Source organism: Vigna unguiculata, chromosome 7 (genome assembly GCF_037176805.1).
Source record: "Vigna unguiculata cultivar grain cowpea cultivar isolate G323 ecotype 2 chromosome 7, ASM3717680v1, whole genome shotgun sequence".
Lineage (NCBI taxonomy): Eukaryota > Viridiplantae > Streptophyta > Magnoliopsida > Fabales > Fabaceae > Vigna > Vigna unguiculata.
This window is the reverse complement of record NC_140798.1, coordinates 6372364-6391451: the sequence shown is the minus strand read 5'-3', so window position 1 is coordinate 6391451 and position 19088 is coordinate 6372364. Positions and strand designations below refer to the sequence as shown.

At 34.1% G+C, this 19088-nt stretch overlaps 2 protein-coding genes and 1 pseudogene across 9 annotated transcripts; 1 reads left to right on the top strand and 2 right to left on the bottom strand.

The window, feature by feature from the left end:
* Positions 1-1846: 1846 nt before the first annotated feature.
* On the bottom strand, positions 1847-6301 carry LOC146884574 (uncharacterized). Of its 8 annotated transcripts, none has more exons than XM_085675774.1 (8): positions 6022-6301; positions 4333-4444; positions 3615-4247; positions 3406-3531; positions 2910-3309; positions 2740-2824; positions 2286-2637; positions 1847-2203 (listed from the first exon to the last, which is right to left on the bottom strand). In XM_085675774.1, the coding sequence occupies exons 2-5, from the start codon at positions 4369-4371 to the stop codon at positions 3097-3099; spliced, it is 1011 nt and encodes a 336-aa protein (XP_085531900.1). In that variant the 5' UTR covers positions 4372-4444; positions 6022-6301; the 3' UTR covers positions 1847-2203; positions 2286-2637; positions 2740-2824; positions 2910-3096. The 8 variants fall into 8 exon arrangements, with proteins under 8 accessions (XP_085531900.1, XP_085531899.1, XP_085531901.1 ...); XM_085675773.1 differs by having other exon boundaries at positions 2530-2637; XM_085675775.1 differs by having other exon boundaries at positions 1847-2458; positions 2548-2637.
* A 929-nt stretch (positions 6302-7230) lies between these two features.
* On the top strand, positions 7231-10308 carry LOC114192718 (cation/H(+) antiporter 15 pseudogene; annotated as a pseudogene).
* A 772-nt stretch (positions 10309-11080) lies between these two features.
* Positions 11081-16948, bottom strand: LOC114189749 (uncharacterized). Its single transcript, XM_028078420.2, has 2 exons — positions 14762-16948; positions 11081-11699 (listed from the first exon to the last, which is right to left on the bottom strand). The coding sequence occupies exon 1, from the start codon at positions 16835-16837 to the stop codon at positions 14933-14935; it is 1905 nt and encodes a 634-aa protein (XP_027934221.2). The 5' UTR covers positions 16838-16948; the 3' UTR covers positions 11081-11699; positions 14762-14932.
* Positions 16949-19088: the final 2140 nt, after the last annotated feature.

Sequence of the window (19088 nt, the reverse complement as noted above, 5' to 3'; positions counted from 1 at the left end):
TTTTTATTACTACAGTTTAGTCAAAAGAAAATGCAAACGAAGTTGCCACATGTCCGTGAAACCTTCTTGTGCAAAAATCTTTAAAGTGTTCGCCATATAGGTAGTTAGTGATTGCCATTTAAAGTTGCAGTCTTAGTCAAACCAAATTATTTTTGAAGTTTATGTGCGCCCCATATTTTGGTTACACAAAATTAGTTGTAATTACTTTTTAATAAATAGATTGGTGAAAATAATGGCAAATAAAGTTCCCACCTGTCGGTGAAAAGCAGTTGTGCAAAACATCTAAGTGCGTTTGCCATTTAGGTAGTTCATGATTGTCATTTAAAGTTGCATCCTTTATGAAACCAAATTACTTTGGATCTTGATGTGCTTTCCACTTATACAGGTCACACCAACAAATTTGTACTCATTTTTTATTACTACAATTTAGTCAAAAGAAAATGCAAACGAAGTTGCCACATGTCCGTGAAACCTTCTTGTGCAAAAATCTTTAAAGTGTTGGCCATATAGGTAGTTAGTGATTGCCATTTAAAGTTGCAGTCTTAGTCTTACCAAATTATTTTTGAAGTTTATGTGCGCCCCATATTTTGGTTACACAAAATTAGTTGTAATTACTTTTTAATAAATAGATTGGTGAAAATAATGGCACATAAAGTTCCCACCTGTCGGTGAAAAGCAGTTGTGCAAAACATCTAAGTGCGTTTGCCATTTAGGTAGTTCATGATTGCCATTTAAAGTTGCATCCTTTATGAAACCAAATTACTTTGGATCTTGATGTGCTTTCCACTTATACAGGTCACACCAACAAATTTGTACTCATTTTTTATTACTACAGTTTAGTCAAAAGAAAATGCAAACGAAGTTGCCACATGTCCGTGAAACCTTCTTGTGCAAAAATCTTTAAAGTGTTGGCCATATAGGTAGTTAGTGATTGCCATTTAAAGTTGCAGTCTTAGTCTTACCAAATTATTTTTGAAGTTTATGTGCGCCCCATATTTTTGTTACACAAAATTAGTTGTAATTACTTTTTAATAAATAGATTGGTGAAAATAATGGCACATAAAGTTCCCACCTGTCGGTGAAAAGCAGTTGTGCAAAATATCTAAGTGCGTTTGCCATTTAGGTAGTTCATGATTGCCATTTAAAGTTGCATCCTTTATGAAACCAAATTACTTTGGATCTTGATGTGCTTTCCACTTATACAGGTCACACCAACAAATTTGTACTCATTTTTTATTACTACATTTTAGTCAAAAGAAAATGCAAACGAAGTTGCCACATGTCCGTGAAACCTTCTTGTGCAAAAATGTTTAAAGTGTTGGCCATATAGGTAGTTAGTGATTGCCATTTAAAGTTGCAGTCTTAGTCAAACCAAATTATTTTTGAAGTTTATGTGCGCCCCATATTTTGGTTACACAAAATTAGTTGTAATTACTTTTTAATAAATAGATTGGTGAAAATAATGGCAAATAAAGTTCCCACCTGTCGGTGAAAAGCAGTTGTGCAAAACATCTAAGTGCGTTTGCCATTTAGGTAGTTCATGATTGCCATTTAAAGTTGCATCCTTTATGAAACCAAATTAGTTTGGATCTTGATGTGCTTTCCACTTATACAGGTCACACCAACAAATTTGTACTCATTTTTTATTACTACATTTTAGTCAAAAGAAAATGCAAACGAAGTTGCCACATGTCCGTGAAACCTTCTTGTGCAAAAATCTTTAAAGTGTTCGCCATATAGGTAGTTAGTGATTGCCATTTAAAGTTGCAGCCTTAGTCAAACCAAATTCTTTTTCAACTTTATGTCATTCCCATATTTACAGCCACAACATGCATAGACCTAATACTGCACGGAAATAACGAAAACATGTTGTTCAATAAGACTAACTGCGTTTGCCATATAATTACTTAGTGTTTGCGACTTAATTAAAAGTTGAAATCGTCAACATTTAAACATTAAACAAACATGGAACTACGTCAAAGCATTCAGACATGAAAACAAACATAAGTTATTAATTGTCATCATTCGATGATGTTGCATTAGATGTTTGGGCAAGATCAGTTGAAGGTGCTTCATGTAATGGAGGTTTTAGTTTTTTCAAGATCTCTTCGATGTTCACTTCTTCTCCATGCCTGTTGCGTAGTAGGGTAACAGATGCGTTAACTAGATCCTCAGTTGGGGGGCATATGTCAAACTTGAATACCTATCGATGTATTAAAAATTATGTTAGTAAATTTATTTAGTACATAATAAGATATGACTTATTTTATATACATTTCTATTACCTTCACCATGTTCCTTAATGTTATGTTCTCAAACATCATAAAGAACTTACAAAGTCAGCTCTCAAAATTTCTTCCACTGAAATCAATCGTGTGTATATGAAATTTCTATAGTCATTTACAGTCCACACACGTCTATTTTTCTTTGTCAATTTAGAATTTTCAATAAGCATGGTCTGCTATCAAAGAAAAGGGACATTATAAATTAAGCATAAATTAGACAACACAATTGAAATATAATGAGTACCTCGACCAAAAGTTATACCATGTAATGTGGACTGAAAACAACTCTTTTAACAGAACCATACATCCTTTTTTCAATGTACATGAAAGTGTTTACAGCAAACAACATAGCCTACAAGAACACCAAATTCTAATTAAAATTCAATACTCAAAGTCAAATGAAGAAACACAAATAATAAACAGATAACCAAATATATTGAAGTAATTTTCGTACCATATTATCAACCTTGCCCCGAGGTCCTAACCCACGACACTCCTCTGTGCGCAACAATTGTCCATTTATTTCCACAATGTTGAAGCTAAAATTTAATAAGAGGAACACAACATTTAAGTAATTATGATTCGAAATACTTAAAAAGTTGAATAAAAGACCAAGCGTTGTACCTATTTCGTTGGGACGTCACACTTGTGTACAACAATTTCCTATCCACATCCAGCAAAACCTTTTCTAATTCATTGCTTGGAACAATTGCTAGGTCACGCCTTTCCTCAACATTCGGTTCACAATGGTTGTCTTCGGCTTGATGTGGACTAACTTTACAAGGGGAAGGATGAGATTTTTTATAGTTATTCAAATCTTCACGCAATTTTTTAAGTTCTGCCTCCAACTCATCAATGCGTCTGTTATTAATTTCCAATTTTTTTGTTGCAGAATGGGAGATTTAGGATTACATTGAACATCATCAACTTCTTCATCCACCACTCCTCCTTCACGGAGATTCAACGCACTCCTCAAAATGGCATTTGTTTTGTGTTCTTCAGTTATAGACCATTCCCAAACAATCTACAAATGAATACATTACCCAAGTATGATTAAAGCCAATGACAACATACTTAACAACACTATAAACCACTATAATTGAATATGGACATTAAAAACCTGATTATTTTGAAATGCAAACTCAATGTTCCCTGTCCTTATGGTCAAAGTTGGCCATTCCAAAATTCTGGGGAAACTACAAACCCGTTCAATAGGACATAAGGAAAGATGTTCCACAGCCCAAAGCTGCAAAATCAAAGCACCATGAATTTCAGCGTACTAATGACAACTTTGAAACGGGTATAAAAAACATACATTTAAACTATTACCTGCATCACTGGAACTGCTCCAACTATGCTAATGGCATGCTTATTTTGTTGTTGCACATAAACCTCATATGACCGACTTAAGGCATTAATCAGGAAAGTGTAAACGGCACCACCCCAATTATAGTTGCTAAGTGATGCAATGTTATCCAGCAATTTGAAAGGTAATGCTCTAATTCTACTAGAGGTAGTGGGGAAATATAAAACAACAAAACACATCAAACTATATAACCGACAAACACCATCCACATCATCCACCTCATTGCTACTTACCATGGATTTGATCTTCTTAGTTATAGTATTAATTGTTACGGCCTCACCATCAAACAATGATCCAACTACCCCACATATTTCGTCATCAAATTGAACTTCGTCACCTACTATAGTCAATCCTAAGCATATGCAAACATCAACACATCTAAGTGGGACTACGTGTTGCATTACACGAAAACCTTTAAATTCTGGAACCCATCTCCTTAGCATCTCCATCAGCAGAGGTTTTGAGATATTCAGAGGCCTATCCATTTGTAAACACCATTTGAAAGGTGTACCTTCTACCTTTGAACGATGTATATCTCTTAGTACACAGTTCAGGTGAACAATATATTGTGTTTTAACAAAATCACGAACCCGAATCTATTAAGAAACATTTAATAGATCAAAAAATTATTTTGAATTGAAATATCTATTAACAAAAATGTAGTAACAATATCAAACTTACCTTCTTTTCATCCTGGTTTGGCAGCTTTCTCTTAACCATTGCGACGTAACAAAGAAATGTGCACACCTACTTAAATTCTTCTGAACTCATGATGAATGAACCGAAATTGTACCTGTATCAATAACAACAACCCACAAAAATTATTTCAGACAACTTTCAAATGTGGAACCACATGCTGAACCAAATTTATGAATAAAACACATGCATTACTGTGTAATTTATTAATAAAACACATGTAATTTCGTTGCCCATGATGTAATTTATGATGCTACAATTATTCTCCAATCTTGTATCTTCCTATCAAGTTCTTTTATATAAACTAAGTCAAAATTAATGTCTTAAACAAGTGAGTCAAAATTATATATAAATTAAGTAAAAATTAATGTCTTAAATAATTTGAAAATTAATTATACTAACACTAAACCCCTTTTACCCTCTTGCTTCTCTCCTCCATCTCCTTAACCTCCATTATTCTTCTTGCTCTCTCTCAACTCTCAAACACAGAATCTTTCTCCACACCAAAAAATGCCCAATATAAATATAAATTATAACACTATTCTGACAGTAATAATAACAATTTAGTAAAATAAATTAATAATATTGGTATAGTAATAATACTAAATTATGGTACTATTGCATTAATAATCAACACTTGACTCTATTGTAAACACAAAAGAGAAAAGAAAAAAACAGATGAAAGCTTAGATCCATACATTACGCATAGACACAGGCACACATGTCACCTCAGTATTGCCGCCTATGAGGAATTGGCACTGTTTTGGTTGAAGCTATGAGGAAACTGTGGTATTGATCACAGTTAGGTTATTGAGGTGGTGTTTGGAATAAAATGAAGAGGAAGACAATGAAAATATAAATAAGCCTTCTTGGCAGTTGGGCCCACATGGAGTTTTCATCATTGTCTCTTCACCAATTCATAATCAAGGCATCTGATTCCACCATGCCAACCCAACTACGCCATAAACAACTTCCTTCCAAAAATTCCCTGTTTTATCACTAATTTATACTCCAAATCTTAATTTTCGGATTTCAGTTCTTATTAGTAATTTTGGTTTCCTGATTTGATTGCTTTCAAACCACATGTAGTTAACTAAGGATATATAACCAAGTACTAGTAGTGTTAATCAAACTATTCTTTTCAAACCCAACAACAATGCAGCACCAAAATAATATTTTGAAAACATCAATTTGTTCTAATCCTAGTCAAATACACTGTGTGCCTCTTGCTGCAAACTGACAAAAAACGCCCTCGTTCTTCTATTGCATGTAACACACTGTCCAATATTAACAAGTGGGTTTAGCTTTAAATAAAACTCCTGTCCTTTTCTTTTTCGCGGCTAGATTATTTTAGAAGCAATAATATGTCAGACGCACAATTAGATACTAAATATGCAGAATAAAATTTCAGGTCTTAGCCATATTCTAAAACACCAATTCCATATTATAAAAATGAAAAAAATTTTTTGTTCTTTCTGAATCCCCTATTTGATTTCAAATGGTTTGTAGAACCGCGGGGGAGCAGCTCCGTAAACACCCCCACCCCAATTTTCGTCTCACCACCGGCAGTTTCGGATGAAAACCCTAAACCCCAAAAATACATTCCACTCCAAGAATCCATGATTCCAATCAAAACCCTAGCCCCCAAATTGATTTATAATCGAAAATGGTAACCTGTAACTTCGATGCTCCGCTGCGATTTCGTCTCACCGTCGGCAACGTTCCGCTGCGATTTCGTCTACCACCGTCGGGACGAAATGGTTTCGTGTAGGTGGGATTCTATGTGCAACGTTAATGGGTTTCGGTAAATACAACGAAAATTTTGAGCGATGGAAATTTGGAGGAGAATGGTGGTGTATCACTGAGGAAGAAGAGGTTTAAGAGAGTGGAAAAATGAAATCAGAAGCGCGGGGGAGCAGCTCTCTCAAATGCAATCTTTTTTTTGAACCCACTGCCTATTCTTCATTCACTCTCTCACACGTGCGGTTTACAATTTTTAACTAAAAAAAATATTTTAATACATGCCACGTCACTTTGTCAAAAAGTTTGTAACTTTACTTTGTTAAAGAATCATTTTCCAAATTTTTTTATGTTACTTGACAAATTATAGGTATTCTGATAATTTAAACGAGTACGAAATAAAAATAAGATTAAGTATTAGGACATGTATTATTCATATCTATGATACATTTAGTCAATGCAAGATTTTTGCATCATACTTACGACAATAAGTTTATTTATCATCCCTTTGCATCTGGTGTTGCATTGCAACAAGATTTGAGAATACTTTAAACTAAAAAAAGTGGCAGAACAGATGCTTTTGCATCTAGTCATCATATCATATATTTCAATCTTACATTTTTTTTTTTGCTTTAGTTTTTTTAATCTCAAATATTTTGATTAGACTTATTTGAAAATAGTTTATCAAAAATCTATTAGCATTTTTAAAATATTTTTAAACACCAACTTTCTCTCTTAATAATATACAACCTATTTTATTTATAATAAATATTTTTCTCATAAGAAAAACCAATCATGACTAATTTCACTTAATTTATATGGTTTTATTTATAGTATTCACTACTTGTAGAAAGTATTTACAATTATTTGTATAATGATGATCTTAATTTTATTTAATGTATAAAATATCAATTTAACAATTAATTAAAATATTATTTATTACCTAGACCGAAATAGAAATGTGGTAATTTGTTCTAACACACAAACAACAAAAAGGCAATTTGAACTGTGCCAACTTAAAATGTCGTGGCCATAACTTGCATGTTCTTCCGCTACATGGTTTTGTTTAAATAAGGATGCAATGCAAAAACAAAAATATTCAATCCCAGAAATTTAATTAAGGACTCATAGAAGAAGATTGAGATGACAAGTGAAGGGAACGTTACTCAGAACTACATCCCAGAACTTGCATGTTACAATACAACATTTGATCTTAACAACAAAATCTGGAGGAGTGATAATGTCATTTCAGAACGTGTTCCTCTTCTGTCTATTCAAATTGCCTACAACGTCCTTGCCTCTAGTTTTTTTCACCACATCCTCAAGCAATTCCACCTACCTCTTACGGTTGCCCAGATGCTTGTAAGTGTTCGTGTTCATATGTTTGAATACCAAATATAGCTTTTAGATTACATGTTTCAGGGAAATGAAACTTTGGTATCAAATATAAATCACTTACAGTTACATAAACTTGATATTGTACATGCAGGGTGGTGTGCTTTTGAGTTCATCATTTTTGGGAAGAATCCCTGGAGTTTTTCAAATGATTTACCGACCAGAAGGAATCATGACTGTTGAAACCTTTGCAAATGTTGGAATCATGTACTATGTGTTCCTTACTGGGTTGGAAATGAACAGTGACACCATCTTGAGATCAAGCAAGCAGGCTGTAATCATTGCTGTTGCGAGCATTCTGATTCCAACATTGGTTGGAGCTGGTTTTCTTACTCTGCAGCATGACTTAGCAGGTGGATCAAGCATTGCGCTCACTGTTAAAGGGTATATGTTTTGGTGTGCCATTCTTTCTGTGACTAGTTTTCCCGTCCTTGCAAGGCTCCTATCAGATCTCAAGATCCTCTACACAAGGCTTGGAAAAGATGCCTTAACAGCAGCCATGCTAATTGATGCATTTGGCTGGGTTTTGTTCGCACTCTTCATTCCCTATTCCCACGAGGGTGGAAAACCACTCCTCTCCGTAATTTGCACATTGTTGTTCATTGTGTTCTGCTTCTGCGTGGTGCGTCCAATCCTGGCTCGTGTGGTTGAACACAGAATGAGGTCTGAGTCATGGAACTCCTCAAATTTGTTGGATGTGATGATGGGACTTTTTGTTTGCGCATACATCACAGACTTGCTTGGTGCACACCATACTGTTGGGGCCTTTGTGTATGGACTAATTTTGCCCAGTGGGAAGTTTGCTGATTTGTTGTTGGAAATGTTAGATGATTTTGTCGCTGCAATTATCGTTCCTGTCTACTTTGCCAGCTTTGGCTTTAGACTAAACCTGGAGTCAATTTGGTCTGAAAACCACACAGTGTTGCTTCCTCTCTTCATGGTGTTCTTGTTAGCCATCCCAAAAATTTTGAGCTCTTTGTTGGTCAGTGTCTACTATGGTATGTCTTTAAGAGATGGAGTTGGCCTTGGATTGCTCCTCAACACCAAGGGCATCATGGCAGTGATTCTTATAAGCATTGCCTGGGACAAAAGTGTACTATTTTCCAACCAAACTCTTATCATATCATGTTCCTCTTTCAAATTCTTGTTTGGTTCCTAAAACCTTGTTCACATTGAGAAAACATCTCTGGTTCCTATGTTCATCAACATTTTTTCACTTTGTTTCGTGTTTTCATATACTAAAATGTTTTCACAAACCAAACAGGTTGGAAATTTGCATGCAGCAATTTAATCCATTATCTCTGAAGATCACAGTTAATAAACTTGATGTGTTTCTCTGTTCTATCTCTTGTGCTTTCAGATTTTGGACCCATATGCTTTCACAATCATGATCCTTGCAGTACTATTCATGACTACGGTGGTATCTCCCTTTATCAATGCCATCTACAAGCCGAAACTTCGGTTCAAGCAGACCCAGCAAAGGACTGTGCAGAAATTGTGGAGTGAAGCAGAACTTCGAGTTGCAGCTTGTGTCCACAACTCCCACCAAGCCCTTGGCATGATCTATGTTCTTGAAGCCACAAATGCCACCAGAACTTCCCCCTTACATGTCTCAGTCCTTCACCTTGTGGAACTCACAAGACGCGGCACTGGCCTTCTTGTGGCACAAATCGACAACTCAAATGTTCAAGCGAGTTCCTCTGAAGGCCAGTATGGATCACAAGAAGAGTTTGAGACCATATGCAATGCATTGATCGAGTTTGGGGAGGAATACAAAGCTGTGAGATTTGACACATCAAGCATTGTTGCAACCTATGACACAATCCATCAGGATATATACAATGTCACAGAAGAGAAACGTGCAAACCTTATTCTCCTCCCATTCCACAAACAACTGAGCTCGGGAGAGTTGGTAACAACCAACACTGCTTTCTGTGACATTAACAAGAACGTGTTGCAGGCACCACCTTGTTCTGTGGGAATCCTTGTTAACCGTGGACTCAGATCATTGTCTACTGCAACAATGAGCATCATTGTGATCTTCATCGGGGGGCCTGATGATCGGGAAGCCTTGTCGGTCGCATGGAGAATGGCATCACATTCAGCCACAAAGTTGCATTTGATTAGGCTTCTGGTGTCAGGTACTGAGGTTGAAGAAGGAAAAGTATTCCAAAATGATTCCAGTGAAGTGTTATCTACAGAGATGGACAGTGTTATGCAGAAAGAGCTTGATGATGAACACATATTTCACTTCAGGCACAAAGGGTTGCACAACAATGACTCCATCGCATACTCAGAGATGGAACTGATGTTAGAAACTGGTGAAGAGACTCCTTTGATCCTCAATGAGATAGACAAAAAAGGGTGTGACTTGTACATTTTGGGACAAGGGAGTGGCAAGAATTACACAGTTTTTCAAAGGTTGTTGGAATGGTGTGACAGCCCTGAACTTGGGGTCATGGGTGACATTTTAGCTTCAACTAGTTTTGGCTCAAACTCATCACTGCTTGTTGTGCAGCAATACACCATGGAGAGAAAGTCTAAACTTCGTTGTCGCAGTATATATCACACTAATAACATCTCTGATGAAATTTTGTGAAGAAACAGTAACATAACACAATCTTAAGATCTCTCACAAGAACAAAAGCAAAAGAACCTGATCAGACACTGGTGTGGATTAGAGAAACATCCCTTGTACTTATGGGAGCAATCCAGTTTTGGAACTGCATATGTTGTCTTTTTCTTTCTCTGTCTTAATCACAAAGGCAACACTAAGGAAACTGCTAGTACATGGTTATTTTAATGGTTTAAATATAATAATATACCTTTTTTTTCATTTTAATACCTGTGAAATTATTTTCTAAGGTAATAATATTTGTAAGAGTTATTTATTTTAGTTTAGTGGTTGTTATTTGGTTTTAATTTTTGTAATACATTTTTAATCCCTTTAAAAGTAATGGTAGGATTAAAAATAGTTTTATAAGGACTAAAATATCCCTTTGAAGTAATTATTGTTTAAAGACTAAAGTAAAATAATAAGATTAAAAATAAATTAAAAAAAATGAAATTACAGTTGATTATTCAGAAATAAAGTAAGGAAAAAAAAATACAAGGGTCGTTTACAAAATAATTTTGTAAAGACCAAAATATTTATATAGATTAAAATATATTTAAATCATTATTAATTATTCTTGTATTATCAATTTTTATCTATTTATATATATATATATATATATATATATATATATATATATATATATATATTAGATTTAAATTCGTATATTGATTTGGAAAGTTTAATGCTGATTTAATTGAAAAAAAAATTATTAAAACAAAGAATTACAGAAACACATATGAACACATTTTTCAAATAAAAAAACTGAAATAGAAAATAAAGAGTTTAAGTTCTTGTTCCTTTGAATTAAGGTTGACATTGCAGTCACTTAATCCTAATTTAATGACTGTGCATTCTCTAGTTTCTAGGGTGAATCCAGTAAAGAAACTAGTATTGATGCAAGAATAAGAGCTATTCTTATGAATTTGGATTTTAGCTTTGGCCAAATTGAAGAAACATAGAAAAAGAAGAGAAGAGATGAAATTGACCGGTGAAAATGTATTGAATTGAAAATAGAATATAAGAGACGTCAAAGCTGGAATTGAAAACAGGTTCAGCTACTCCAAAGATCCTTCACATCCATGCTCACTTTGTAGTCTAGGAGATGAAGAACTCCAGAGAGAAAAACCCCTAACCTATGAAAACTGTCAAATTTCAGAAATGAAAAAAGTGTCTAAAGTTCTGTAGCGTAGTGTGTTTTCTAAGTTTCTATTCTAGCCTATATATGTAACTTCCTAATTAACGGTCTAAGACACTTATGGTAAGTGCATCAGGCTTTGGTGTATTCCATTGTCACGTTCCAGCTCCTTCTCACAGTTCTTTCCAGTTGTCTTTTAATTCTGAGTCAGCTTGTGTCTATTAGAGATCCTCACATGCCAGCTGCCAATTGTCCAAGTCAACATCCAGTTCAGCTCTAACAAGGAGCTCATGCTTTAAATCCAGCGTGGCAGCAACAAGTCAGGTTCACAGCAGCACTTTAATTTCAGCATGGTATCTCTCCACAGCAGCTGCACCATCTCATTTCATCCAATTTTGGCAGCCACGTACTTCACAAGAACATCTCACTTGACAGCAACTACATTCAATTTCATTCACAATTAAGCTGCACAAAGTAAACATAGCACCAAGTCAACACTAAAGACACTTTCATATTAGAAAATTACTTTCAAATTCTACCTATTTACAATTTAAAATCTACACTATCAAAACTACAAATAAATGGAATGTTATGTTAACTAGATTACTCCTATGCTAACTAATAGAATCCGTCTATCTAAGAAATTAACACCAAAACTATTCTAACAGAAGCTAATCTAATGAAGATTAGTAAAAACTAGTATTGTTCTACTCTAAACTAAATCTGACTTAAAAACTAAGGATTAGTAGTCTAAAAACCCCTAAGAGTATGCAAATGGCTTGGAAAAAAATGTAACATTTTGAGTGTTATCACAACCCCACACTTGAACCATTGCACTCCTGGGCAATAAAAGAAATCTATAATATCAAAGAAAAAAAATTTACCTAAAGGCTAACTAGCCAGAATTCACAGAAATGCACAAATCATGTTACTATTCAGCCCAAAACTAAGATCAAAAGTAGAAAACCTGTCCAAGATAACAAAGTTCAAGTCTATTGCATATAATTACAATCATCATCATCAAACAGTAGCCAAAACAATTCAAGTTTGCAGCCAGAAATGACCTCACTAGGAAAACTGAATGCACTCGTGCTCTCAAGTATATCAGCTTGTGTTTAACCTCTCAGCACACATGTAAAACTAGCACTATCATAGGCTTCGGAAGCCTCTAATTTACACCAATAAATTTTGATGAATACTCAAGATCCATAGGGCTTCAATTTAGCTTGTAATGTGACTAGGGGTGTAGGTGAGGTAAAGAGAAAGATAAAAACAGATATGATTCAAGAGAAATGAGATGGAATATGTGAAACATGGAAACTCAAGTGCAGGTTCAGCAATTTAGAACGAAACCAAGTATTCCTTCACTTTCAATCATCCTTTTCTTTCATTCATTTTTTCTGGTTTTTCTGATTTTCATTCTTTTCTTTTCTCTTTTCATTCTCAAAGCAGAACATTCATTTCATATTATTCAGCTTTTGCTGCACTTCCCTCAATCCACGATTTCAGCTCATGATTAATACCAAACCAGTCAAACCTCCCCCATACTTGAGTTTCACACACTCTCTAACATAGCCTAAGACAACTCACCTCTCAAGAATTGGGTATATTCATTGTTTTTTAGGTCTATGGCTTGTATTGAGCTAAAATTATCAATAAAAGGGTATATCAACCTCAAAGTCAGGTTGAATGGATTTATGTGCAGGATAGTCTTTATTTGGCTAGTGGTTAATCATCAAAAATGGCCTATGTCGTTTCAAAAGTATGAATCCAACCAATCAATGCAAAAAGAGTCATCACAAATTCGCGGCACTAGCCTACATGCATGAATCACACAAGAAATGAAAAATAGGCACAAGTCTCACAAAGGGAATAATTTGTCAAATCTGATTTGCAAACTCATTTATCATGTACAAACTGCTTAAAATGAATGAATGAATCATGTAACAATATATTAAGTGTCAACAGTGTTAACGGGATTGGCAAATATCTCGTCATCAAAACCAGCAAAATCTATGCTAATTTTGTATTGTAAATATTATTCTCTTTTATTAGGATATATTGTGGAGTAATTGTATATTTGACGTTTACATATTTTAATGGACAGCAAATATGTATGTATTCAATATATATATATATAAGAGAATTCTCCAAGAGGAGAACACACAGTTTTACCCACACATTCTCTAGAGTCTAATATTAAGAACTTACAAACAATGCACTAAAGCTAACTAAAATCCAAATTCTGCACTAAAACAACAACAGAAACCATAATGGAACTATCTAAGCAAGTTTCAAATTGTAAAAGAAAACTAAAAACTAGGCTAACTCCTACAAATATCAAGAACTGCAAAATTTCACTGTAAAAACCTAAGAAAAGCACACTAGACTAAGCTAATAACTAAACTTGTACTAAACCAGAAAAGTAAATTGCAATGCAGCTATCTAGACATGTTTTTAGTGGTAAACGAAAACTAAAGAAAAGGTTAAATTCTAAAAACAACACCTAACTAAAATTTCTACTACTCAGAGCTATCGCTTAATAGAATCAATGCAGAATTACAGCTAAATCTGAAAACAGAATTAAAATTCTAATCAACTATCTCTACATGCTTTCAGTATATTTCACAAACAAGTTATAATGACTCGTACATTTCTTCTCTTTACTCACTTGAAATTATAAAATAATTTCAGGTGGGATAATAGGATGTCGTATCAATACGAGATGAGGATATTCTACACAGTTGGATTTTTGCATTCAAGTGGGTTTGATATTTGGAAGGCCTATGATACTCAAAACAAAGAAATTTATCAGTTTTGTAATGATGATGGGATCAAGATTAAACAAATTGGTGGGGAAGATATAGCTTAATCTTGATCCAGAAAATGACAACGAAGCATAAGAATCGCAAAACAACTTTTAGTAAAACAACTTTTAGTTTGTGTTTGAACCTGGGGAAAAATCAATACATGTCTCCCATTGTTCTATGAGTACGAGATGGAATGAAAAGAGAGAGGGATTTAGATTAGAAATAAAACAATAAGTTTTACTTTGTTAGATGTTTGTTTAGCTTTAGGACTGCCATAGTTGGTCAAAATATTAATTTTAAAGAAGACAATGAATGTAACACCAGAAAAATGTTTCCTGGACCTGTTGGTTGGTTAGATGATATTGTTCACAAAGTTTATGAACTTTGTTGTACAGATGCAGAGGATTTTTGTAAGATTTACATTCTTCTTGCATTAAATGAGTTTCATTTTCCAAACACAAGTTGTATTGTTTCATCAGGATTGTTTAAGTTAGGAGATGATCCGGGAATGGTCGACAAATATAACTCGGGTGTAGCTGTGTATGATAACTTAGTTGAAAGTCTGCCGAACGTCTGATTGTTTATTAGAGGAAAGGAATTCATCACGACCACTCTGGTTACTACTTTGCACAGATCTGACCAACTCCCACTTCTAATCATCAACATAGGGTATGTATAATCATCAACAGATAAAGGAAGGAGGTTTGTATGTATTACCCAACACTAGAATATTTGTACAGTGTACCAGAAGCTCTAATTTGGTATTGTGTTGTGGAAGATGTTTTTTCTTTCATGCAGGGTTTGGCTTGGGCTTCAAGAACAAAATCATAATGTATGAGCCACCTCCACACGTGAAATTGACAAACTAGAGTTTGCCAGCTCGAGGCATCAGGAGAGTCTATTTTCCGTGCACCACTCATTTTGTTTCGCGGGAACATGTGAACTGACTTTATGCAGACTACCAACAAGTGCAGCAAAAACTCTATCATCAGGTGCTAGACCCATTCTCATCATCTCATCATAAAACTCAAAAGCTTCATCTGCTCTCCCTTCCTTGGATAAACCATAAATAATTGTTGTATATGTCTTTACGCTTCCTTTTATGCCCTTTACCAACATTTCACTGAAAAGCTTCAGAGCCTCGTCTACCCTGTTAACTATACATTCCCCATGTATCAGTGATGTGTATGTAAATACATCTGGCACTATTCCCTTCCCTATCATTTCAGATTTCAACACATGAGCTTGCTTTATTTTTTCTTTCTTGCTATATGCATCTATTAGAGTATTATATGTAACAATATTAGGCACCATTCCCTCTTTATCCATATTCCTTAAGATCCTCTCAGCTTCTGCAAGATTTCCTTCCTTACAATATATCTCAATTAAAGTAGTGCAAGTCACAACGTTCGGAGCCACTCCTTTCTCCACCATCAAATTTAGGGTCCTCTTGGCTTCTTCATACCTATGCAATTTACATAGCCCACTAGCAAGAGTGCTGTATGTAAACACATCAGCTTCAAATCCTTTCCTTTCCATGATAACTTGCAGCCTGAAAGCTTCATCCATCATCCCTCTTTTACAATAACCATCCATCATCATGTTAAATATCACCACATTCAGATCAACCCCCTTAATCTGCATCTCTTCCAACAAGATTTCTGCAGCTTCCATTTGCCCCGCCTTGCACATTCCGCTAATCATCGCCCCGAAAGTATGAGTATTCGGAACAATGCCTTTCCAAATCATCTCATCAAACAAAGCCGACGCCCTTCTAACATTTCCCGCCCTACAATTCCAACTTATCATCGACGTGTAGACATAAACATCCATCTGCATGTTCCTCTCACGCATTTCCTCAAACACCTTCTCAGCCTCCCCAATTCTCCCGGAACTCGCATACCACTCAATCAAAATAGTATACGTAATCAAACAAGGCAGCACTCCCTCACTCTCCATCAACCCCAGTATCTCCTCAACCCCTTTTCTATCCTTCCTCACAACACAAGCATTCAACAATGTATTATAAGTAAAAACCGTCGGCTTCACAATGTCTCTCTCAGCCATCTCCTTCATCAACTTCTTACCCCTCTCGATATCTCCTCTTTTACACAACACATCAACCACAAGAGTCAAAGACTGAACCCCAATATCAACGCGGCCACACTCCACCATCCGATGAAAGAACCTCACACAGAACTCCACCTCTTTACATCTCTTCAAAGCAAGCAAAAGCACAAAGCAAGACCTACCCTCTATCACCAACCCCTTTGCCATTACATAATCAAACACCTCAATTGCCTCTCTAAACATCCTGTTATCAGCACACACCCTGAACAACATGTCACATAGTTTCTCCACAAAATTTGACTCACTCCCACTTTCACTTTCACTTCCAAATTGAGATTCACATTCATCAACTAGAGAAACAAACCCACGAACAGGGTGTTTGATTTCCACATTGGTGACAAGGGAATCCAAAAGGGGTCTCATTGATGCAAATTTTTTGGCTGAAAAGAGCCTATAGAGGAGGATCAGGTGAGCTTTGAGGTCTGGTTTTTGGGGGTTTTGTGCTGTGAGGAAGTTGAAGAAGGATAAGCATGAGCGAGGAGGAAGAGATGGGTCAGAGAGGACATAGTAAGTGACGTGAGGTGCGATGCATGGGATCGCAGAGTGAGGTTTGAAATGGGTGGAGTTGAGAAGGTTTTGGGTTATGTTATGAGCGAGTTGAAGATGTTCATTGTTTAAAGGGAGAGAGGTGAGGAATCTCGAAAGAGCCCTGTGAGAACACATTGAGAAAATGGTGAAAGAGATTAAGAAGTTTGAGATGTTACAGAGAAAAAACCATGCTTGAACTCTGCTCCTGCAGAAGAAGAGAGAAGGGGTTTGAAGCAGCTTCTAATGAATTTGTTTTTTTCTGAAATAAAATACCTAAATAGCACTCCACTAACTTTATTTACTAGAATGAACTCGATTACTTTTTTTATATTTTATATAGTTAGTAACTTTGATATAAATATATAAAAATAAATAAATAAGTTATAAATATTTAATTGATAGATTATTTATAATATAAAAGATTATTAATATGTTTTTCAGGATTTAATAAAATATGAAAAAAAAATGCTTAAAAATATTGGGAATTATTTTTAATATTTGAAAATACTTTAAATTTATAAATAATATAAATTAATATTTAATTTAAGTTTTTTAGTATTATTGAAATAATTGTAAAATAAAAGTAATAATAATAAATATTTATCTAAACATATGCTAACACTATTAATAACAATAATAATAATGAATTTTATCTGATTTTATATTAGTTTTTAAAAAAATACTAGTTTAATAATGTATATAGACTACTAAATTTATGAGTAATAAGTCTAATTTTAAAATTTATAATTAAATTTATTTTTAATTTATATTCACATGTATTTAAATTATTAAAATTAATTATTAATATTAAAAATGTAAGTATAATTTAAATTAATAACAATTATAAAAAAATTAAATAGACCTTCCTTTTAAATTATCAAAATTATAAAACATTTTCTTCTCTCTAACTCATAATGTTCATTCCTAGTTTTAAAGACATATTTTTTGGAATGTTTTTCATATTTTATTGTAATTTAATGTTATCATAATTTAAGGTCATGTTTGAGAAAATTAAAGCTCCTCTAGGGTTATGGTATTCTAACCTAATACCCGTAGAACATATTCATGATCAAGAGTAAGAAAACGCACTTCACAATTAGAATCCTAAGTATAATAATAAAACATGATTAGCTCAACTAATTCTATATTTAGTACTTAGTTAACTCTTAACTCTTAATTAACAAAGTGATTAAGAATTGTCAAAATACTGCTAAATAAAATATCTTAATGACTAAGTTGTATCTTTTCATGCATTTGAGACACTCATAACCTCAGATATCTCATAAATTAGTTTTTATCAAAATAAATTGTTAATCATATAAAAGATAAAGATTAATTACTACACTACCTTGTTATTTATCTTTAATAATATTAATCATAACAACCCTTCCAACAAATAATTTTTTGATAATTGCTCATATCTTTTATCTAAGAGATGAGTAATAGAAGCCTTCATATTAATGTTTCCTTTAAAGGAAGAAAAATATAAACTTATAATTGTTCTTCTTTATATTAATTAGGTCATCATTCATAAATGAATTTTCTTGTTCATTCACGACTAACTAGAAGAGTTCTAAGAAGTTATACCTCATTAAGTACTTAACAAAATATAATAATCAAATTCTAATATTAACATTAATTTTAGTGTTAGAATTAAAATTATCAATTTGATCCAACCATTCTTAAAACAAGTGTGTTTTATTAGTTCAGTAAATGGTTGGATTGAAAATGTCTCAATTCTCAAAGTCCACACATAAAATGGTTTAAGATCAATATTAAAGTATGTTTGACATGTTATAAGACTTTAATTAACTTATTAATTATTTTTAAAATACCATGAATTCTTAAACTTATGTGTAGTATATATAACTTAGATAAAAAGTTAGGGTTTAATCTTACTTGTCAATTGGATTGACCTAAATCAACTTAGGTTTTGTTTGACTCGACATTGTTTGATGTCGGTCTAACTTTGATCAATTTGTCTCAACCTAGATTGACATGGTCTACCTAAACTAGGCTTGGCATGCACTTGATTCGATTCAACCCAGCATTGTCTGGCTGCACTAGCTTGATATGACCTAACTAGACTTAACCCCATATAAGATCGACTTTACAAGACTTAATGTTGGCCCCACATAGGATTGACTCTACAAGACTCAATGTTGACCCCACATGACTTAATCTGACATAGCTATGACTTGATTTGACATAACATGAGCTTGACTTGACTCACCTAGGGTGGAACCAGCTCAACTTGACCCCACCAAGACATAACTGGACTTGGCCTAATAAGGGTTCAACTTGATTCAGTCAAAGGTGGGTCAAATTTAACTTGGCTCGAGGTGATCAAATTTTATTCAACCCAAAGAGGTGCAATTTGAATTGG